General features: G+C 39.0%; 1 protein-coding gene across 1 annotated transcript in view; it reads left to right on the forward strand.

The window, feature by feature from the left end:
* The first annotated feature begins 3,635 nt into the window (after window positions 1-3,635).
* Window positions 3,636-24,581, forward strand: part of EIF4B (eukaryotic translation initiation factor 4B) — a 32,220-nt gene continuing 11,274 nt past the window's right edge. The window contains exons 1-6 of the mRNA XM_015816768.1: window positions 3,636-3,655; window positions 14,478-14,636; window positions 16,198-16,406; window positions 17,825-17,947; window positions 19,396-19,450; window positions 20,138-20,278. Of these exons, the coding sequence (XP_015672254.1) occupies window positions 3,643-3,655; window positions 14,478-14,636; window positions 16,198-16,406; window positions 17,825-17,947; window positions 19,396-19,450; window positions 20,138-20,278 (700 nt within the window). The 5' untranslated portion in view covers window positions 3,636-3,642. The remainder of the gene's footprint in view (window positions 3,656-14,477; window positions 14,637-16,197; window positions 16,407-17,824; window positions 17,948-19,395; window positions 19,451-20,137; window positions 20,279-24,581) is intronic.

Consider the following 24,581-nt stretch of genomic DNA (forward strand, 5'->3'; position numbering starts at 1 on the left):
ACTGCTGTGCAAAGTCACAATACAAACATGAAAGAAAAGGGGTGTCATGAGGTCACAACCCATGTTTTGCCCGTTGGGCATCATCACGGCTGGATGCAAATGCCTACATTTGTAGCTGTTGCATACCTAATCGAAATGTTCTAAGTTCTCTATCATGATAGATAATGATCTGTTCTAAGATGTCTATTTCTCCCCCACCTTTTGAAATATACTGCTGTCCCAGGTGAGTCTGGCCTGCTCCTTCTGGCCTTCAGGAGGAACTCTAAGACAGTGGTTCTCAACCTGTGGGTCGGGACCCCATTTGGGATCGATCGACCATTTCATGGGGGTCGCCAAGCAAGGCTGTCCGCCATTTTTTTTGTCTGCCATTTTTTTGTCTGCCATTTTTTCCCCCTTTTCCGGCGCGTGTCTTACCTCCCTTGGGCTGGGCCAGCTGGTGGTCGGCCTGCTCCGTCTCTGCCGCTTGCCAGCTACGCCTCGGCCGGCGCAGGGGGTGGAACCACGCATGCGTGGCGCTCCCAGGCAGGGAAAGTCCTCGACTTACGACTGGTTGGGTAGTCCTCGACTTACGACCGGTTTAGTCCTCAACTTACGACCGGTTGGGGTCGCGGCATTAAAAAGGTTGAGAACCACTGCTCTAAGACCTATCTCTGACAGTTGCATGGGACCTTTCAGGCTGGAAGTGGTTGGTGCAGTGACTGAAGGCACCACCCCTGCTCCGCGTGATTTTTACTCTTTTCCTCTATTTAATTCTTGTCATTTTAACTGCTTCCATATTTACAACTGTATTTTACATTTCTATTTTATTGCACCGTAACCAACCCAGAGTCACTCCGGATGGCGAGACGGCAGCATAATAAATAAATAAATAGGACTGATACAAGATGTCTATCCTGATGGATACAATATGTTCTAAGATTTCTTTCCCGGTTAGTCAATGAACATTCAAATCTCCATAGGCACATACTGTACAGTATGTAACATTAGGAATTATTTGATCCTAATACATACTGACTTTCATTTATAGTCCATTTGAAGGCAAACAGGCGTATACAGAGAGAGCTTGCTGCCATTTTAAAAAAACAACTTTTCTGGATAAGAGCCCACTTCATCAGAGCCACAAAAATGCCTTATCAGCTAGTACGAGAATAATAAGAGGGGGGGAAAAAACAATAGCACTGAGACAGTCAGGGATGAAATGAAAAAATATATACGCAATGAAAAGTATAATGCAACTATTAATGCTTGTAGTTCACTCACCTTTTTTTTAATCCTACTTCTTAAATACATGAAAGTGTATCCACCGCATAGGAACAACATTACATGATTGGGATGAACTCCATATATCTGGTTATAAAGTGACAAAAGCTCATGCCATAATGTATATATTAAGTTCCACAAGATTCTTTCTAATTTCACAGTAATAATTGGGATAGGGAGGAGTCTATAGGATAATCAGTCCAGGCAATAAATATATTGCTCAAAAGTAAAATATGAGAAGTGGGAGGATGCTGTTCAAAATATATAACGGCTGGCACTTGAAATAATTGATAAAATTGGCATTGTGCTGTTACCACTTCTCACAATTGTTTGATGGGATTTTAATACTATTTTTCAACATAGGCTGATAACTAATTTTGATTTTGCAGACCTCTGATTATTTTTTTGGGGGGGGGACCCCCAGAGATCCTATGACCACACTTTAAGAAACACTGTTTTAAATAATCGTACATTTCTAGTATTTGTTAAGATACAGAACTTTTTTTTCAGGGGTTATCTGCTGTTCCAATCAGACAGACTCTGAATGACAAATGCTGTATTTTATATGCAGGATCATTCTTTCAAAAAACAAATTTCTTCCAGTTTTAAATAATTGTTTTCCCAAGCTGAAGATGAATGAAATTTTGTTTACAAATAAAAATTTGAAATGGAAATACAAGCCAGTTTAGCTCATCATAACTCAGTCACTAGGTATATCTTTTTATCTTTCAAGCAGATGATTGGAGTCTAGCTTTTTAATCAAGATATATTTGTCTGTTTACTTATTTTAGTCAGTTGATATGGCCCATCTTGTAACAGTGACTCTTACAATATCCACATACTACAGCAAAAGCTCTCTGAAGCAACTTAAGGCTAGGGCATTGTAAAATATTATTAAATAATGAAAACTAGTATGTAAAAATATTAAATAATGAAAACTAATTTATATGGAGACATATCAGTTGTGGATGTTAAGCGAATCCAGCTCCCCCTCCCTTGTTTGAAGCTATCTGGGAAGGTTACAAATGGTGATCATCACATGACTGAGGGACAGTGCAACTGTCACAAATATATATGCCATTTGCCAAGCACCTGAATTTTGAACACACGATCATGGGGACGCTGCAACGGTTGTGTGAAAAATAATCATAAGTCCCTTTTTTTGGTGCCATTGTAACTGTAAATCAAGGCCTACTTGTAAAATAAAACATTGTATTCTGATGCATTCTATTGTAAGGTTTTCCACTTAGCCTCACAATTGCCCCAGCGTTACTCAGGAATTTAAAAGAGCCAAAGAAAGTCCTGAGCCGAGGTTTCAACAAAGATTACAACTTTATTTTGATCAAAACAGAGAGGGGCTGCCTGATTCCTCTTCGTGGCTGGTAGAGGAATGAAGGCAACAACCAGAAAAGATGTCTTCCACCTTTTATACCTTTCCAGAGAAAAAAGATCAGGTCTTGGTACCAGGCATAAGATGGCACAAAAAAATAATTCCTAGATGATGACTCATACACAGCAACCCAGGCTCCATCCATAACTCCTTTTCCCCCTCCCCTTACTGTGCTCTTTTCATATAAGCAATCACCTATACCTAAAGCATGAAGCCCTTACTTTTCCAATATATATATAAAGCATCTGATCAAGCAACCAACTACAAAATAATGATTACAAAATAACAAAACAATGATTACACGATAACACTATAAGTATCAATATAAAATGGTTACTGTATATAAAATAAATGCTAATGTCAAACTTAAACATACTAAAATCATAAGCACAAATAAAATCCCTTCGCTATCTTGGATGTTGTCCCCTGGTAGTCAGCATGCTGGACAAAAACGAGAAAGGAATGCAAATAAATATTCCTCATGGGTAAAAACTCTGTCCAGTCCAATATTGCTGGGAGGAAGGTATGGGTTTAGGAGCAAAATACCTGGAATGGAAACCGAAAAACAATTTATTTTAATTGCAGGTGCGTGTAACGTAAGTTCAAAATCTCCGATGCCTATCCACATTTTCATTTCCTAATTCTAAAGTTTCCAAAGTCTCTGATTTTCAGATATGGAAGCTGCAATATTAATTTATCTGAAGCACCAGGCTGCAGTAAATTCAGTAACAACGTCACGGCCAGAGAGCAAAGATTTTTTTTTAAAGGAAATTTTCCTATCCAGGCCTACCGACGTTTGTTCCCTCGCGCTTAGTCTCCATCACCCCTTTGGGGTGGTGAACCGCAAAGCCAATTCGCCCCTTTGGTTTCTCGCCTATTCCCTCCCCAATATTTTTTTTTTTTTGTCTCCGCCCTTCTGAGGTGGTGCCGCCTTCGCTATAATCACGTGACGGGCGCATCCGGGCCTTTTGCCTTCTCTCGCTCATCCCAACATGGCGGCCTCAGGTGAGTGGTGCTCCGCGGGACACGGGCCTTCGCTTTAAGACAGGCCGGCAGCGTCCGGGTCGATCTTATTCCAAGGCCGGGTTGCAGGGGAGAGGCCTGCAGCGAAGGGTCCGTGGGGCCCTCAGCGTCTCTTTTGGGCCTGCTGGGCGCCGACGGAGGCTAAAGCCGAATCGGCGCGCGCCGTGGTTTCGAACGCGACCAGCGGCCTTGGTAGTTCTGGCTTCGGGCACGCGGCTCTCTGGAAGGCGGGCGGCGGAAGCAGCGCCGCGTGCCCGAATAAGTGACCAGCAATCTACACGTGCGGGCTGGGGGGGGGAGGGGGAGGGGGGAGGAGGAGAGCAGATGGAACCTTCGGCCGCATTCCAATGCGCAGTCGCGGCGGGCACGGGTGAAGTCGGGGGAGGGGGGGGGAGAAGAACCTGGGCGGCACCCACGTGGGTGTAGCTCCTGATGGCTCCCCTCAGTCTGGACTGAGGGGCGAGATGTGCGGTGTAGCCGGGGCTGGGCGGAACACGACGAGAGTGGGATTTGGGTCTCCTTTCTCGCCCGCCCTCCCTCCCCCTGCAGAGGCGAGCCGCCCGTAATTTCACTTTTTCAACCCCGCTTTCTTTCTGCCAGCGCTCTCCCCACACACACACACACACACACACACACACACCTTTTCTCTCCCGCATCTGGAGAAGGAATTAATAATACTTAGAGCTCAAAGGTGCCAGTCAGGAAATCCTCCCGTCGGGAGGAGTCTAGGGGTCACGAGCGCATGAGATGGCATTGGGCCCTCAGCCATTTGCCCATCTAGTGAATATCTCGCGATGACGTAAGAAGATTGGCCTACCTTGGAGGCTGCTCTGAGGGGTTTCTGAATGAAGGGGAAACGCTGTAAAAAAAAAAAAAATGTCCCGAGAGTGTTAGGCAGATGTTGTGTCGTGTCGTCCTCTCTAGAAATGGGAGGAGGCGACCTTCCCTTTCTCAAAATGGAAGTGGGGGGGGGCACTGCCTAGTTCATGCATGCAGTAAAGTCTGCACAAGGTTCCTTTTCTCTCACCTGCCCTTGCATACTCTTGTCAATTAAACCTGTATATTTCTAAAAATGGTGTTTATGTTCATGCTCTTCCTAGAATAGCTCTATATCCTGGCTGATTGCCTTTCTGACATTTGCCATAATGCGTGTGTGTCCATTATAGAGAGCCTTATAACACCACTGCCACAGTTGGGGGGGGGGAGGGAATGTGGCATAGTGATATATGTGGTAGAATGAACTCTTTCTCAGTCCGACCTATAGAATAGGATTTTAAAACAGTTTTTATTGTTCAGTTGCTAAGGCTGACTCAAGTCTGATTCTTTTCTTGATCCCATGGACCCGGAGCATGCCAGGCTCCCCCTGCCCTCCATTATCTCCCTGAGTCTGTCCAAATTTAAAACAGTAGTTCTCCTTTTTATAAGTAGAAAGCCAGTAAATCATGAAGCAGATTGGTTAGGGAGAGTATGCATTTATGTTCTTCTGCTTTCATCTGTGTTTGTGAATGTGTGTTTACTATTGGGAAACATTCATGAATGACGGTCCCTCGTGAAAATTATCAAAATTATTTGTATGACTTTTAGCATTTTGTTATCTTATATGAATAGATAAAGCCTACCCTGCAATCCTTTTTTCAGTGGTTTTGGCTGTGCTGTTACATGCGTACTCCAGATAATGCTGCTTATGTAGCTTTGTTCTTGGAAGGAATACCTGGGCTTGAAATGTACTACTTATCAAGATCCTTGAATAGAATTTTGTGATTTAATTTTGAAGCTTTTAATATGTGCAGGGTTTCCTCATAACATTAGAGCATTACCATCTGCACATAAACTGCTATAGATCATAGTGTGACCACTTTTTAATGGTAAAGCCTTAGTTAATTTCTAATTGGATATATACTTCTAGCTCTAGTTGTTTCCCCTTATCTGCCATTACTGTCTCAAATACACTATTTGCCCAAAAGGTACTTTCAGAAGAAGAATGATAGATCTGGGATAGATTTAATAGGATTACCAGATAGCAGGATTGTTCCTACCTTGATTGACGAAACATATTAGAAGAATATTTAGATGTCAAGAATTTTATCACATTATTTCTCAGAAGATTAGTACTGGCAGAAAGTTTCTTTAAAAAATGGCTTTTTGAGTTCCAGTAATTTTTACCTGTATCTGCATATTATCTAGGAAGTTCTTTATGTTTTAGGGTGCATTCTCAGTTCATAAGGAATGTAGCAAAAGTTCTGATTTAGATGTGATTCCCCAGAGGAAGGATGACAAATTGAACATGATAATTAAAAACATTTACTTACGGATTTTAATCCCTCTTCCCAACTGGGTGCATAGAATGCACATGGTTTTTTTAAATGTACATATAATTATAAAACAAATATAACTGCAATAGAAATTGGTTGCTAGCCAGTATACTGTAGATATTTCTGTAGCAGTATTCTAAAGTATACTATAACTTGACTGCACCAATCAATAATTTATGCTAGAAATCCAGCAAAAAAAAAAAGTACTGTGTAAATACTATGGGTCTTTTTTTCCTTCCATTCAATGATAATCGAGTTCTTGGAGGCTGCCTGGATAAGTCCCTGCAGTTTTCTTAGCAAGTGGTTTGCCACTTCCTCCTTCCTGGAACTGAAGAGAAAATGACTAGCCCAAGTTGGGTCACCCAGCTGTCTTTGTGCTTCAGTGCCTTAAACTAGCTCTATATGAACCTAAACCTTTTAGGAATAGCACCATGTAGTAATTCTAAAAGGTTTAGATTCATTTAAATTGTATTATGCAATTCCCTGAATGTGACTGATCCTTTATCTTAAACAGAAGTCTTGTTGCAAGGTTGCCCACACTGTGACCAACACCCAATTGTTAGCACGTGAAACAGATCAGCACAGTTGAAACTTTGAGCTTTCCCAGAACTCAGGCATATATGCTCCAATGCTTGTATGTGCCTTCAAATCAGTGTTGATTTGAAATACTTTATGTGCCTTTGAGCCTGTTACTCAGTCTTAACCTTTGGTGATTGCCTGGAGAAATTGTTGCAATATTCTTGGCAAAATTTCAAAAGTGGTTTGCCCTTGCCTGCTTCCTAAGGTTGAGAATGACTGGCCCATAGTCACCCCCACTGGCTTTGTGCCTAAAGCTGGACTAGAACTTATACTCTCCCGTTTTGTAGTTTAAACACTATGCCAATGTGGTTCACAATATTTGCCCCAAAGCTATCTGCAAATTCATTGTCCGATGCATAAATATGGGAACAATTTGCTTCATGCTAGAATTCTGAAAATTAATATTTAAGGTGTATTTATCACTTTATAAACCTGATCTCTTTATATCAAACCTATTTTGTTTTTCAAGATAGTGCTAACAATAAGGGGTTTTTTTTTCTCTTCAGGTGGTATTTTTTTCCCCCCAAACAAGCACCTAGAATTGCCTGTTCTCTTTTCCTCATTTACTTTATAGTACAGTGATGGTGAACTTTTTAGAGACTGAGTGCCCAAACTGCAACCCAAAACCCGCTTATGCCTTGCCGGGTGCCGGATGGGTGTGGCCCATTGGGTGGGCGTGGCTGCAGTGGTAACAGCAGACGGTGGGACTAAAAAGTTCAATCGGTCAATTCCAACTCTGCGAGATCTTTTTTTTTTCCATGAGAAGTTGAAATTGATTGATTGATTGAACCTTTTTTTTTTTTGCATACGGCGGCAGAGGCCTAAAGCGAAAAGGTTTTATAAAACCCAGCTGAAGGCCTAGGACTGGGATGACGGTGCGCATGCCAACAGAGAGGGCTCTGCGTGCCGCCTCTGGCACCCATGCCATAGGTTCGCCACCACTGTTATAGTATATATAGGTTGGGACAATAATGTCTGTGTGAATTAAGTGTGTATAATGTTCAGTTTATTTCACCACATTGCATTATTTCCAGTCTAGATGCTTTTATGGGTAGAGTGGAAATATAGGTGACAAGGACAAGAAAACCCAGATGTATTGTTTTTGGCTACATTTTTGCTTTTTCAGGCAGATGAAAATTAATAGCAATAGCACTTAGACTTATATACCGCTTCACAATGTTTTACAGCCCTCTCTAAACGGTTTACAGAGTCAGCCTATTCCCCCCAACAATCTGGATCCTCCTTTTACTGACCTCGGAAGGATGGAAGGCTGAGTCAACCTTGACCTGGTCAGGATTGAACTCCTGGCAGTGGGCAGTGAGTTAGCCTGCAGTACTGCATTCTGACCACTGCACCACCAATAATAGCATAATGTATATAAATGTAATATAAATGTGGATTTGATCTATTAACAATCTGATGATCTGAATATATGTGATATAAAGTTAGGTTTGATTTATATCAGGATGTGTCTTGACAATTTACTCAACAGAATATTATTTGGAACGTTATTCTTGACTCTTGTCTTTGTTAAAGATTACTTACATAGCCAAAGAATTACTAAGCACATCATAAAGATAAATCTATATAATTAATAGCAATGTTTTTAACATATACTGTTTGTCAGCACTTAGACCAAGCTTTTCTTTCTGAAAAGAGCAAGAGGATTTTGAAACAATTAGCTGAAATTTTCTTATCCATTGGCTCTCTGGCACATGTTCACTGCTGAGAGCTTGAGGGCTTGATTGCCTGAGTTATTTTATGTTTTTCATTTGATCTTTTCCAAGGAAGCCTAGATAATATGTTTATAAGAAGAATATATATATATATATATTATCTTAGCATGTCCCCACAACATTGCAGTTAATAAAGTATTATATTCCATTACTGAATATAAAGTATTATATTCCATTACTGAAACATTTCTGCCCAAATCCTCTTACTTTTACCAAGAAGAATGAAATGGCCTCTGTTATTTTCTAAATTTTGCTGATATACAAATATGACCTGAAGAGTTTTTATAATAAATCTGGTACGAGTATAACAAAAAAGGTTGGATAAAGGTTAGATTTATCCAAGGTATTTAGAGTTTCTTTTTCTTTTCAAGGTTTTGAAACACTAGTTTGCACAACAGTGAATCTCTTTATGGTGCAGAAACCGTGGGGTCCCTGTACCTTTGTTGAAAGGAAGGAAGAAATCAGCTTAAAAGTTGTACTTATGTGTATTTTTGTAAAATCAGACTATATCACATAAACATACACTGCGTTTCAGTCTAATGATTTTAGCAAGCATTTTATTTGCATTTTAAAATGGAAAAATAGCTTTTTGCTCCTTTCCAAAGTTTGACACACTTTTTTTCATATTACATAAAAGTCCCTGAGTACGAATGCATTATCACTTTAGATTTGGCTTAGCCAAAGTTACTAGTCAAGAAATTGTTCAAAGCATTCTGATGAGTTTTATAGCTCTTTAGAACCTGGATTTTTATGATTGTTTCATTTCTGACTGAAATTGTGGTTTGGGTCCAAAAATAAGCATGTATTTTTGACTTCAGGTAATAGTTGCACAGAGCTGTTCCTTTATAAAACAAATATGTGGTATTTCAGTGGCAGTTATATGTGCTGAAATGGCTAACTTAAGTTGTACGTATAGTATATAGTGATGTCACTGAAGCTTTTAGGATTAGTGTTTAAGAATAAGAAAAGTGAGGGAAAAATTAGGATACAGAATAAAGGCAGCCTGCTTTCCAATAGCTTGAAAATGATTTTCACAATAAGGTTTTTAACCTCTGTGCTTCTTCTTACAGCTCACTACAGTTCCCAAACTTGCTAAAACAGATTTTGAGGTTATGTGAGAGGCTGAAAATAGAAGATACAAGCTGGCTTCCATTCCAGTTCCATTAATGGAAGAATTTTATAATTTCATTTAATGAGGTTGAAAAAATATATTGAGATAAAAAAACTAACTCACATAATATTAAGCTATGGTTTCTTTAGCTTAATAACATTCTAATAACAAATAACTTAATAACAAATAACATTCTAAGCCCAAACCAAACGATTATTGTTTTGTAAGAAGGGTAAATCAGCATTTCATATATTATATTAAATCAAAAATCATGGTTTATAAATTACAGAGTTCATATATACACTAGGGTGAAATGAAAAAAACCAATACCACTCGGTGTTATTTGAGAATCCATTTTTGTTGTTTTGAACCCATAAACAGATCTATATGAAAATTTTATATTTTTAATTGGAATCTGAAAGAGTTTATTTACCATGATTTGTTTTGGTTTTCCAGAGTCTTCACTTCCCTAATCTGGCTGTTGATGCCAGTGATTAAACCTGGAGTCTTGCATTCATAGCATGTATTATGTACCAGCTTCTCTCCTCTATGATAGTAAAATGTTTAAGGCAAATGTGTTCATCATTACTTCATAGATACTGTACATCCATGTAACTTGGATGTATGGAAGTGGTTTATCATTGCTTTTTTCTCAGATAGAAATGGTTTATCATTGGTTTCTGAGTCTAGCCCGTAGTCTGGTGATTCTATTTCTAACAGGGCTGTTTAAAATATGGAATCCAATTGGCCTCAAAGATTCCAGTCTCCTCTGGATATGCAGAGCTTGCTTATGGAGCTCCTTATATCTAGAAAATATAACTAATGATACAAATAAGGCAACTCTTCATGTATTTAAAGGCACATCTTTTGCCAGTCTTGCATGAAGTCATAATGCGATGACGTAATTGAAATTATCACAATGTGGAGACATGATGGAGGCAAATAAAAATGTCTCTGTAAGTTGTCTATAGGGTTTACACTCTTAATAAGAGACAGGAGGGAGCAAATAGTTTAAAACCATGCCGTTTATCTTTGGTCAGGGACTGACCAAGTACTATGCAGGTTGCAGAAGAAAGTAAGTAACATGAACCAAGAGCAGCAGCTGAATCATTAAATATTGTAAAGCATTGCCAATCCGTTTTATGTATTGGCCCCAATGTCTTACCCTTCGTGCAGAAATTCTTAGGGTGCAACTGTTGTAGAGGAGAAGATAAAACCCTAACAGAATCTGCAGGCACCCTGAAATATTAGTAAAGGTGTTATATAATGAACTCTCTTATTAGCATTGGATTGTTATTCTTTTAATGTTGCTTCCTTATTAGTTTTTCTTGGTAATTGCAGAGACAATATCTACATTGTTTATCTGCAATAGCAGTAGCCTCTGTATTCACATTGCCCTTTAAGAATAATGCAAATATAAAGGAAATCTTAGCACACTATAACTGTCTTTGTGATATCAGTTTTTGGAGAAGGGCATTCATCCATGTCTTGAGCTCATATTATACGTTTGCTCCAGAACAAATTTGAAGCAACAAGTAGTCACTCCTAGAAATTGAAAAGACAAGAGTGCTTTTATAATATAGCATTATTTAGCATGAATTGACATGGGAATAAAGATTTCCCCCCAATCTTTTATACCATTCTCTTTTTATATTTGCTTTTCTCATCATTATATCTCCTTAATTTTTCTCATCATATATCTTTTTTCATTAGGAAAGTTATTTTTTAGGCCACCCTGTATACCTCTTTCTACTGTTTTTTTTTATTCTGTTTTCATTTATGCTATTATAATCAGTGCTTCAGGATTTTTAAATAAGATAATATATATATATATATTATATATAACAATATTTTTTATTTATATACATATATAACAAATTAAATATTTTGGAGTATGATTAACTACCATTTCAACAGATAGTGACATTTAACATTTAAATTAAATTCTTAAAATTAACAGGACTTTGTGGTTGGCAGCTAAATTCTTTCTATTAGTCAAGCTACAGACAGTTACTGTAGAAGCAGATCTTCATCTGAATTTTGAAATACTGTTTTTAAAAGTATATTAATATGATATGAATTTTACAAATACAAGATTTTCAGTCTTGGGGACAAATTTGGTTAGAATTCCCCAATTTACTGCACGTGTCACGGTAAGCTATACTATGGGTGGGGTTTGCCTTACCATGACTTGTAGACTTGGCTAATTAACTCTAAGCTTGTTGGGGATTAATACGATCAGTGATACAGCTACGTTTATTTGGCATTTCAATAATAAGTTGCCGATCTTTTATGTTGTGGATATATAGACAAGTACTTTGCAGAAATGGGAAATGATTAATATAGAAACCATCCAGTTGTTTCAGGAGTACTGTAGATTACTGTCTTTAAAAAGTACAGGTCAGATTCAGATTTTTTTTTCTTATTCTTTGGAAATCAATGGTCAGTTGAAGTGTCTTGCATTTATGAACATAAACTGCAATATTTACTGAAATTGCACACCCCTAAGAATATATGTAGTTATTCTTGTTCGGTGAATTCTGTGATAACTGTAGAAAGTTCTGTTGTTTAAAGACTGTAGTTTGTTAATTATAATAGGGTCTCTTGCAAATACATTTACCGAGAAGCAAGTTTCTTTTTAAAATATAATTTTTATTAAGAATTTTAATTACAGTAGTAAAAACAAATGCAAACTAAAAGAAGATAATAGCAAAAAAAAGGAAGAAAAAGAAAAAAGGTGTGAGCAAAAATGCTTATTTTAACCTTGATTAGATAAATCAATTTTGTATTTCTTCTTTTTACTTCTAACAGTATTAATCTTTAATCCAATCAAATATTGTCGTTGGATTTGATTTCTCTTTCATTCTTTTTTACCACATTGCTCAGATTGCTTCAAGTCTTGAACAAGCTTCTTTTATAGATCTAATAAAGACATTTTCCATGTCATTCTCTTGGCTTATCATTTCTATTTCCTTTTTAATTTTTAAAACATAAGCAAGTTCTTTTGTATAAAGCCAGTAAAGCATCCTTTTCCAAATCATTCTCTTGGTCTTTCATTTGTAGTTCCATTTTTGGTACTTTTTCTATCTTGTCAGATAAAATTTGTTCCATACCTCTCATTTCTTCATTAGCATCTTTTAAACCAGCGGTCCCCAACCTTTGCGACTTGACAATCCGGCAGGGGTGAGAGGGGAACCAGGCTGCATGAGCAGCAGGCTGGCGCGCCTGTGCATGGAGCTCAGCTTGCATAAGTTGAACTGCGTATGCATGTGCGCTGGCCCATCGCTTGTGCAAATCAAGTTGTGCATGCGTGAACGGCGGCCCACCATTCACAGGGCCAGATTCTGAATAGGTCACAGCCCGGTAGTCTGTCACGGCCCAGGGGATGGAGACCTCTGTTTTAGACCTAACCTATCCATAGAAGGATACATGATTACTGACAGTAATGTATATATTAGTATAGTTACTAATTTCTGCTCCATTCTTCAAAGAGCTCTAATATTTCCAATATTTTACTCTTTTGTATTGTTTTGTAAGTCTCAATACTGGTCATTTTTCCTCTCTTAGGATTTTTAGTTCCCTCTAATGTCCATTTTCTAAGGCTATTATTACTCTGTTATGTCTTAAATTAGCCAATAAAGCCAAAATAATCAAGTTAGAAACTTGACAAGAAGCTGTTTATTTTTTTATAGTTAATTTCAAAAATCTTATTCCAAAGTTATCTGGATCTTTATTTCATTTATAACTTTCTTAGATCAAAATCTTAATTTTTTGTTGTTCATTTCAAATTCTTTTTCTTTTTTTTTAAGTTTTTAAGTTTGTAATTTTTTGTGTGTTCAGAATTGAAAATAAACTCCCATGATGCGTTTTGAAGGTCTCTAATAGCTTTAAGACGGTTAATAGGCAATTTCTGAACATGATTAGAGGTGGTGGTTTGTGAATTTAGAACTTAAAACGGGGGTCCCCAACCTGTGGGCCCTGACCCACTAGTGGGCTGTGAGGGGTTTGCAACCAGGCCATGGAAATGGCCGACAAATGCATCCTCACTTGCAAGCAGCAGGCGAGCGGGTGAGCTCCATTTAAGTGAGCAGCAGGCACCTGTACAAATGGAGTTGCGCGCAGTTGCCGGCCGCTTATGCGGCACCATCACCTCTCCCCCCCCCCATGTCTGCAAAGCTGGAAACGTTGGGGAACTCTGCTTTAAAAAGCTCCCTTGTGGTTGCAAGCAAGATGTGATTTACTGTGATTTTTATTATTGCCTGTTCACCGCCCTGAGTCCCGTAAGGGAGATAGGGCGGTATATAAATTTAAACAATAAATAAATAAATAAATAAATAAATGTCTGATTCCATCATCTTCCAGAGTTCAAACTTAACACAAAACTTCTGCCCTGAAATTTGCTTGCAGTGAGCAGCTGCCCTGAGCACATGTGGCCGATCTCTCACCCTCTTCCTTTTCTGGAGAAGTCCAAGGAACTGATCTACTTACCGGTTCCTTGGTCTTTGCCATGATTGTTGGCTCTGCATTTTCATTTCACCAAATCTCCCCTGGAAGTTGACAGACAATTTTTTTAACTTGCCAAAAAACCTTCCATTGTTGGGCAGATAAGAACTCTGCTTTGGACAGGCTCCCCCATAGCTACCACTTACATAGAGTTGAGAAGGCAGATAAGGGAATGGAAAATACGTTCCTGCAGTTGTAATGCATTTTAACTGTGCCTGAAGGCTGATATTCTAGGCAAAGTTTATTGGACGCACAGATAAAGCATAGTTTTATGCTATTAACTATTCATAACTTATTTTTTTACCCATTTTTTAAAACTGCATTTAGAATTTATCTTTGTTGTTTTAAAAAAAATGAAGCTTTCTTTACCTAACTTTAAATAGTGCTACATTAAACTACCCTTTTACTTCAGTTTCAAAACAGCATCTTAAGCCATTTAACTGAATATTCTGTATCGTGTTGGAAATGATCAGCATTGGGGTATCCTCCTCAATATTTATTAGGGAACAGCAATTCAGTTTCAGGTCTTTTAGACTGTGAACACGCCTCTTGTTTTTTTACAGCTAAGAAGAAGAACAAGAAGGGGAAGACCGTGAGTCTGACGGATTTTCTGGCAGTGGATGGTAGTGGTGGTAGTGGTGGTGGTGGTGGTGGTGGTGGTCCCACCTATATCCCAAAACCAATCAGCTGGGCAGATGAAACAGACGACCTGGAAGGAGATGGTAAGGAGGAAATGAATTCTCCTAACATTGTATAATAATGTTTTACTTCAATAGGCAAGGTTCTATATACATCACTAAGAAATATATCCAGTTAATATTTTTGGCAAGGTTTATTCCTCCCAGCTTCCCTGCTGGATTTTTTATTAGCTGTGTGAATAAGCAGCTATTAATGGTGTGAAAAACATTTCAAATCGGGGGGAAAAAATTGTGTTGAATTCAAAACAGCTGTTTTGAATTGTTTTGGCTCTTCTGGTAGTATTTTGAGCTTGAAACATTTTGTTTTCTGCTCAAAATAGCATGTTTCAAGGTGAAATCAACTGCTTTGAACTCGAAATAAGGAGTTTCCAATTGGAAACAATTTGAACCCCTCTAGTGGCTAAATGCAAGTGGAATAGATACCAAGGGTTTTTACATCCACAGAAATGGTTAATCTTAGTAGCTCAAACCTATATTCAAGAACGGCTGTCAGATACTCAGTAGGCTGAGCTTTAAAGGTGGTTGGAGCATTTCTGAAGGCAGCACTACTGTGGAGGCAAGTTTGCGCCTTCCTTATATTTCAGACTAGCACGATAAACTCATATATGAAATAACAACATTTTATAAGAAGCAAGGATTCTCTCTGAGAAATAACTCACAAACTAATTTGCTCAGTAGAAAGAGAATCAATTTGCCTATGTGTACGGGCATTTTAATACATTCTTGCTAGCTAGTAAAAACGGGTGTTTTTTTAAAAAAAATAACCCTACCTTTGAATTTCACAAATAGTGGAGTCCTTGGTGCTCTCTGAGCTTGGTTGTTTGCTTGCAACCGTTTCATTACCCAACTAAGTAATATCTTCAGTACTAGTAAGTGTGAGGTTTATTCCCTGTTTATATACAGTAGCTTGCCCTGCCAGTGTTTCTAAGGATGCAGCTTTTCCCCCTTCGGTAGTTCCTTGATTAGGGTGTTGTTGTCTGCTTGATTGTTTGTCTGTTGTTAACCCCCTTCTTATCTGGGTGTTGGTTGCTGGAGTGGATGTATTTTGGCCTATTTGTTGCCTTGTTCGTTTTTTATTGTCTCTTGAATGGTGTGTAAATGTAGTTTATCTCTATAGACACATAGAGATAAACTAGGAAGAAAACCACACCCTCACCAGACCTGGCAGGGCAAGTTACTGTATCTGCAAGGAAACAGCCAAGCTGAGAGAGCAACAAGGACTCCAAAGTTCAACCCTGAGCAACATAATATTCTCTTCTATTGGTTTCAAGAATAGTTCCCCCCCACACACACACTTTATACTCATTATCCTCGTAACAGCAATTGTCTTAGATTCCCGTTGGTTTCACATAGTGTTTTATAGTGTTTTTGATAAAAGAGAAATTTGAAGGAATTTTATTTGTAACATAGTATAGAAATTGCCTGTGTTTTGCACAGAACACTCTTATTGAAAGTAAACAAATATCGCTCTTGACAAGGTATTCTCTCCATCCCTAGAAACATAATGGCGTTGCTACGTCAAATCAGCGTAGTATTTATTTGTAAAGACTTTGGATTTGTTAATGTGCAAAAAATGTTTTCCTAGTTTCCACCACCTGGCATAGCAATGATGACGATGTGTATCGAGCCCCTCCAATTGACCGTTCCATCCTGCCTACTGCACCTCGGGCAGCTCGGGAGCCCAATATTGACAGAAGCCGTCTCCCAAAATCACCCCCCTACACTGCCTTTCTGGGAAATTTGCCCTATGATGTAACAGAAGAATCCATTAAGGATTTCTTCAGAGGACTTAATGTGAGTATAATAAGAGGTAACTTGAGTTTCCCTGCAGGCGACATGTTTATTTCTTCTTGGTGCTATGTGGAATAATGAAATTGATATGCTAGAAAATCTTAAGAGTGGAGATTACCCCTTGCATAACAGCCCTGTGTACTCAAGTGTTGTCTTAAGTATCTCTACTCTGGGGAGTTTGCTTTTAATAGAAACATTAAAAAGGCTACCATGATTATTTGTGCTATCACAAAACTAGTGAATTCAGGGTATCTCTTCAGGTTTTTTTGCAAACACGTTTCAGTCTATAGGGGAAACTTCCAAGAACCTGAAAAGAAAAAAAAAATCCGAACTTTTTAAATACATTTGTTCTTTTTAAGCCTAAAACTTAGAAGTCCTAAACAAGAAATTTGAGATTGTACTCAGATCACTGTTCTGACTGTTCTGCAGTCTGAGATTAGGAAAAAAAATTTTGGGGGGAGTTTATTAATGATATGAGTGATCTAGTCAAACTTTGGATAGAATTATCCACCCATCTAGATTTGGATTGAAGAGCATAGAGCTGAAAAGAGGAAACAGACAGCTTTTTCTGTGAGCAGCTGCTTCCTCGGCTCACAGTAGCAGTTATTTTCATAGTACTGGCAGTTCTCTTGTGGCATATCATTTGGGAATTGCCGCTCTAATCACTCTGCACTTATTACGGATTCACAGATCACAACAGTAATAACCTTTTGTTTGGAAATTCTGGCCAGGACAGGCGGATGAAGCTGCCCTTAAAGTGTTAAATTTCTTTTCAATACTCATGGATCTGCTATAAGCTATCTTAAAATAATTTTACAGGAAAAATTGTGTCATTCAAAAAGCTGTTGAAATCTCTCCCTTGCTGTAACATTGCAGATCCTAGGCAATTTTCCAAATCACTACAAATTTAAATATTTGTCTTGTCCAGAATTTGTTTGTCCAAATTCTGATAATTGCAGAAAAGAGGGGCAATATATTGATTCTGGGATAATGTAACTCAGTTCTGTCTTAATAAGTGACTTGGCTTAAAGAATGAAATTTAGTATTTGCATCCATTATTGTCTTTCTTTCAAGTGATTCGCTCTGCCTGTTACCAGTAACCAATGATTTTTATTTTTTAATTGATTGCCGTTTTTGTAATAATTTATTAAACTTGTCTGCTGCCCACTCTCAACAATTCTAGGCAGCCCACAACAAAGAAATTATAGTAAAATCCATTAAAGATAAAATATGGCAAGCGCATTGAAGCGAGGAGGTCCCACTGTCCCTCACTCTCATTCTTCATGGCTCTTCTAAACAACGGCAAAGTGGGGAACCACAAATAATTTTTAACCGCACTTTTTTCAATTATGACTGTAATGCTATCATTATATTACTTTTATATGAAATGACTACTGAATTTTTCCCCCCTTCATATTTAGCTGCAGATAAGTGCTGTTCGTTTGCCCCGAGAGCCTAGTAACCCAGAGAGGTTGAAAGGATTTGGATATGCTGAGTTTGAAGATTTAGACTCCTTGCTCCGTGCCTTGAGCTTCAATGAAGAGGTGAGTTGAAACTTGTCAAATGCAAGTGAAGTCTCTAACCCTGCTCTTGGCATTTTAACATCCATTACTGCTAAGAACAGTCAAAAGAGTTAAACCTGTGAAATCTTCATTTAAGTTTTAAAGAAAAGACTTCATTTTAAAGACATAATTCAGTTTATATTCACAGGGAAAGAACTCAATCAAAAAGATAACCAATTATATAAGATCCAGGTGTCCCTATCAAGTATTTGAAACTAAATGAAATATATGATGGCATCTGTCTGTTTGTCTAATCACTAGGAGTTGAAAATAATTTGATGGCCCCAAATCAGTTAATCATGTGAAGACACATAAATCCTCTTTGCTCTTCCTTTTTGGACTCCATGAATGATAGTAAAATTAGCCACACATGATATGTTTTATGTTTACTTTTATTCTAGGCTGATTATAATTGATCTTATCGGATCTCATCTAATGAGTTTATGTTAGTGCTTTATAGTTTGGGGTTGCTCTTTATTTTCTAGTTGTTTGAGACAGGATGTATAGCTGCTTATATACATATATATATACAGGAGTGACAGTTCCTTAGACACATTACTTGTAAGCCTTGTTCTTTGATAGTAAACTGTTTAGCCTTCAAAGACATATAAGTTGTATTTGAATGGAACAGAGAAAGAATCAGAATAAAGTTAGCCACATTTTATGGTCCTTATGGAATATCTCAAGGCCCTAAGATTATTAGGTTTCCTCTGTCCAGGATGTGACATAGAGCTTTGATATAAAATCTGACCATTTTAAATTTGACCATTTAAATTCTGTATAATCTAATTTACCTTTTCGAAAAGGATGCCATCCAATCTATTTTTAGTTTAAAGTAACTCGATAGCTTAACATTTTGGGAACCTCAGATTCCAAGAGAGAATACTTGCTAATTTTAATTTGATGCATCTCCTGTTCATGTGATGATCCTGAATATAGTTGCATCAGTGAAAATCTATAATTATAATGGAGAAGATGGGACAAATTTCAGTATTCAGAAAAATAGACATGCTATTTATTGCAGAAAAATAATGAAATGTCATGTGTCACCTTGAATATTGTGGATTAAAAATAATAAAATAAATGTATTTGTTCTTAAGGTGATACACAATTGTGTTTCTTGTAATCAAATGTGTGAGCATTAATGGGTAGTATTTACACGCATCTCTGCTAGCACAACTTTGTCAACATTTAGAGCTGTTGGTACTCACATTACATAAAATTACAACATAACATGATGTGTGATCCAAGCCATCGTAGTTTGCAATGTCATACAAATTAGCACGATGAATCAAATGGTTGACTAAATCATAGCTAAAACCAAGTGTGGCTGGGCGTAATATATAAACCCAGCCACTAAGTAATTCCATCTGTATAAGCTAAATATAATTTCATATTTGAATTTGACAACTATTTTGTTGCATATCTAGTGTCTAGGGAACAGGAGAATACGAGTGGATGTTGCTGATCAAGCTCAGGATAAAGGTAAGCATTGGGGTTCAGTAAGTAGAGACTTACATACATTCAGATATATATTCAGCTGGTATGGAAATGTATTATGGAAATTGGACGAATTTATCCCTTCTTACAGTAAGCCAATTTTTCTATTCGCCCTCTTGATACCAAAGTTCAGCCCTCCTTTGTCTCTGTCCATCTATCCATCCATCCATCCGTTTGATTTATATGGCTTTCCCATCTCACACGAAGTGACTCTAGGCACTGTAGAATAACAAGTTGCAAGTTTTGCTTAGAAATACCTGTGTCCAAGAATGCAGGGAACATCTATTAGAAATGCCTCTCAAGTCCTATGTCAGGGACTAGAGGAGTCCTGTTTTTTAGAATTACCAATAAACCAACTCAGCAGTTGTTGTTTTTTGCCTACTACTGTTCACACTAAGTTATTTTGTCATGCCATACCCAACTGTATTGTTCTAGCACTGGGATTATTAGATTCTGCTTCCATTGTTCCTCCTTTTACAATGGCTGAAAGAAGACCTGCACACATTTGTCCAAAATAATTCTTTGTTGCAACAGTATTGAACAGCATGCTTCGGTTTGAATGCCATGTATGCATCTGCTCTGATTAGGAGGACTTATAATTTCCTCTATGAAACTGGATGAATTGTATGTGCCTATTTAAACATTGTGGGTCATTTTGCCTTCTTCCTGCAGATAGGGATGATCGTTCTTTTGGCAGAGATCGTGATCGTAACCGGGATTCAGAAAGATTTGAGACTGACTGGAGGGCACGTCCTGCTACAGATAGCTTTGATGATTATCCTCCTCGCAGAAGCGAGGATAGCTTTGGAGACAGTGAGTTCTTGCACTGTTGTAATTTCCTGCGAAAATCTGAAACAAATATTGTTAACGCTGAGCTGCCGGCAGATATATTACTAGGCTACCGACAGTTGAATGGTTTTCATAAGAACATGAGCAGTGCCCTGCTGGATTGGTCCCATCTAGTTCAATCTGTTCTTACAGTGGCCAACCCAACTGCACAAGGAAGCCAGCTAATCCCTGTCAGATGTCCTTCGGTAGCAATCACACCTTTAATCATTTTTAAGTTTTAATAGTATTTATTTAATCCACATGCCACTACATTCTGCAACTTTTGACAGGTCACTACAATTAGAGCATACAGCAAAGGTTCGTAAAAATTTAGGTTAAAATGGATTTAAATTAAAATTGCATCGTATATCCCCGATGATGTCACAATTCAAAGCCAGAATAACTTAGTCTTAACTAACTTCTGGAAGGCTGTTAATTTGGATGCAGTCTCACTTCCCAGGAGAGGCCATTCCAGAGGACCGAGGCCATCTCAGAAAGGCAGCATCTCCGGACTATAACCTGCTTCACTTCCCAGAAATAAAACACTTTTTACAGTTTCCTCTAGGAGAGGCTTATAATAAGGAGGCTAAAAACAATACCAAAAGGCCAATTAAATTACAGTTAGCAATTACAATAACACTAGGCTCAAGGGCTCAGGATTCATATCCATTTCCTACCCAAGGTTGTCCGGAAAAGCCACATGTTAATAGTCTTTCTAAAGCTTCCAGGTATGGATCAATCTAATTTTAGGAGGTATGCTGTTCCAAAGAGGAGGGAGTGCTACTAAGAAAGCTCATTTCCAAAGCTGTAGAAGATGATGGCCCTTAAGAAAAGAGCCCTGAGAATACACCTTGTTGGTTTGTTTGATTTGTATCCCGCCTTTATTGTTTTTACAAATAACTCAAGGCAGCAAACATACCCAAGCACATCTTCCTCCTGCTATTTTCCTCACAACAACAACCCTATGAGGTGAGTTGGGCTGAGAGAGAATGACCGGCCCAAGGTCACGCAGCTGGCTTTCATAGCTAAGGTGGGACTTGAACTCACCGTCTCCTGCTTTCTATTTCTGGTGCTTTTCGTCACTAGACCAAACTGGCTCTCAGCTGTTAGATCTTATTGGATAGGCAGAAGCCATTAGAGCAGGGGTGCCAAACTGCCGGCCTCACAAGGAAACCGCACCCACCTTGTTGCCGGCAATGGGGGAAAAGATCCAGTACGTTGCGCAATGTCACATGACATCGCGAGTTTGATATGTCTGCATTAGAGGCAGTTCTGTAGTTATTCAGGTCCTAAGTTATAAAAGCCTTTGAGGTGACAGTGAGCATCGTAAGTTCTAGCTAGAAAAAAAACTAGCAAGAGCAGCTCTCAGAGTAGAAGTATAACAGGAGAACCTTGAAGCTTTTGACACAGCTCAGGCTGTTGACTTAGATCTAGCTGGAGCTTCCAGGTGATTTTCAAAGACAGGATTCCAGCTAAAAGGCAGAACTCTCTCAGTCTAGAAGACGTTGTAATTAGCTTGCCAGATGTAACTGCAGAGAGTCTCCTGGTCATAGCAACCATTTATACTTTGAGCAAGAGCTGTGAGGAAAGGATCCATAGATGATGAACAAGTTCTATCCGAACTAAAAATGAATATCCCTAGTATTGGAAGGCTTGCCTATTCCCAACTACAGTACGTAAACAATGATAGCTGGAATATTAACCACAAGCTGCTTCCATCTGTTGGTCATTAGGCTTCCATTAGCGACAGGAGCACAGGTTTTGGTTCTGTTTCAGCTATTTTGATTTTAGCTATATTGGTCTGGTTCTGAAAATGTACAAATTCAGCTGTAAATTCCGTAGTGTTTTTCTGGTAAATGTTTTAAGATAACTAGTGTTAACCCGGATAAGGCAGCATAATGAAGCCATGCAGCATCTGTTTTGCCTAAGAGGAGCAGATTAGTATTTTTTGTACCGCTCAAGCTCCACTACGTTTCCTCTTTTTGCCTAAACAGCCTTCCTATTTTTTCCATTGTTTTCCTTTATGCAGGGTCCTCTATTTAGAAAACAATAATTTGTGCTCTAGACATAGTTTAAAATGCTACCTTCATCCCTTGCAGCCATAAATGACACAAATTGAAAATGTCTCAAGACCCTGCATGAGTATTTTAGAAAATGAAAATACTAGGTGATTATAGGGTAACAAAGTTTGCCGATTTCCTCCCAGAAGAAGCAAGTAAAGTGATAGGAAATATTGAAGGAGGCTAACTTAACAACAGCCTTGTTTTAGCATCATTTGAAGTTACCAACAGCACTGAAAAAGCAACCTTACAGCTGGTCCCTGCATTTACTACTGTTGCCAGTTGTAACTGGTCTTAGTCACGTGATCGCCATTTGCACGCTTCATAGTGGAGAAACCAACAGTAAAACTGCAGATTGCAGTCATGTGATATCTTGCTTAATAACCATGCTGCTTAGCAATAGAATTGCCAGTCCTAAACAAGGATAGCAATAGCACTTAGACTTATATGCTGCTTCACAGTGCTTTACAGCCCTTTCTGAGCAGTTTGCAGAGTCGGCATATCACCCCCCCCAACAATCTGGGTCCTCATTTTACTGACCTCGGAAGGATGGAAGGCTGAGTCAACCTTGAGCCGGTCAGGATCGAAGGAATGAAACTCCTGGCAGTGTGAGCAGAGTTAGCCTGCAGTACTGCATTCTAACCGTGCCAGCATGGCTCTTATATTGGATATGATGGGCAGCAGTTTACTTTCTAGTGACTGTTTTGTCATGCCCTCCAAAGTAACCATTTTGCAAGAGTACCCGTAAATATGTACTTAGATTTCCAAATACATCCAGTTGCCCAACAAGTTTGAGGAAGTCTGATAAACACCATAATACAGGCAATTGGGATTGAAATTTTCATTATAAAGCAATGTCATAAAGCATGTGATTGCGTCACTTAGCAATGGCAATCCTGACACCCCTTGTTGCCATCATTAATCATGTCCCACAAATCGCTAATCAGTGACTCATCTGGATCCAATCCACTCCTGGCTTGATCCCTCTTAGTCCCAAGCCTCTCTTCTTCCACAAGTAAGAGATTGCCTGCATTTCATCTTCCCTCCTACTGCCCTTCCACCCTGCCTTGTGGGGCAGTAAAGAGCCCCAGAACTGTGTAGCTTGGGGTCTTCTTGGCATCCCCCAGCTTGAGCTGCTGCAAGAAGCCCCTGAGCTACAGCATTCCGTCACCCCAGCCCAGCCCCGCAATGCGAACCTGCAGCTGCCCAGCCCAGCAGGGCAAAAGCCACAGCCATCCCAGGAAGACCTAGCTGCCCCAGCCAAGCAACAGCGCAGTGCAAAGCTGCAGGCGCCCCAGCTCATCAGTTTAGCAGCTGCTGGCCACATGATGCTTTCTTCCCAAGGTCTCTTGAGGGAACCCACTGCAGGCGATCCCAGAAGGGAGGCCTCATGCAACCAGCACCTGTCTCATGAAGGGCCAGGCTAGGCATGCTTGATCAGAACACGCCCAGCAAGAAGACGGGGAAGGTCAGACGGGGGCAGCTGAAGGCAGGGGGCCAAAAAGGCAGAGATGTGGGAAGGGGGGTAGGGGAGTTGAAGCACTCCTGTGGTTGTAAATGCAAGGAGACTGCCAAGTGTCTGGATTTTTATCGTGTGATTGTGGGGAGCCGGGTGTAAGTACCGTTCATTCAGTGCCACTGTAATTTCGAACAGTCACTATATTGCAACTTTCATACAACTGTATCTGTGTAACTCAAGGACTGACTTTAATGTAGCATGCAGGAGCCAGTTTAGTCCAGTGGTTAAGGCACCAGGTTAGAAAATTGGGAGAGTGTTGAGTTCAAGTCCCACCTTAGTCAGGAAAGCCAGCCGGCTGGGTGACTTTGGACCAGTCACAACACTTAGCCCAACCCGCCCTACAAGGTGGTTGTTGTGGGGAAAATAGAACGAGGAAGGTTTGTTGAATGTGATCACTACTTTTGAGTTATTTGTAAAAATAATAAAGGCAGATAAACGAAATAAGCATATAAAAGCAATATAGAAAAGCTAAATCATACAATTTAATGGGCCCGATCAAGACTGCTTTGTATACTATGTCCAGCAATTAAAAGCATGGTGAGAGCCTACCCCATAATTTGAATTCTTTTTTCCAGGGTATCTAATAAAGTTTAATCGTTTTATGGAAGCAATTCACCATATATCTTTGGTATAGGCAGTGTTTTCAAATGCAAGTGCTTTCTCACTGGACAAAATGGAACAGTATTGTTTTTCATGAAAGTGCTGTAAG

The sequence above is a fragment of the Protobothrops mucrosquamatus genome, unplaced genomic scaffold (genome assembly GCF_001527695.2).
Source record: "Protobothrops mucrosquamatus isolate PMUCROS unplaced genomic scaffold, P.Mucros_1.0 scaffold492, whole genome shotgun sequence".
Taxonomy (NCBI): domain Eukaryota; kingdom Metazoa; phylum Chordata; class Lepidosauria; order Squamata; family Viperidae; genus Protobothrops; species Protobothrops mucrosquamatus.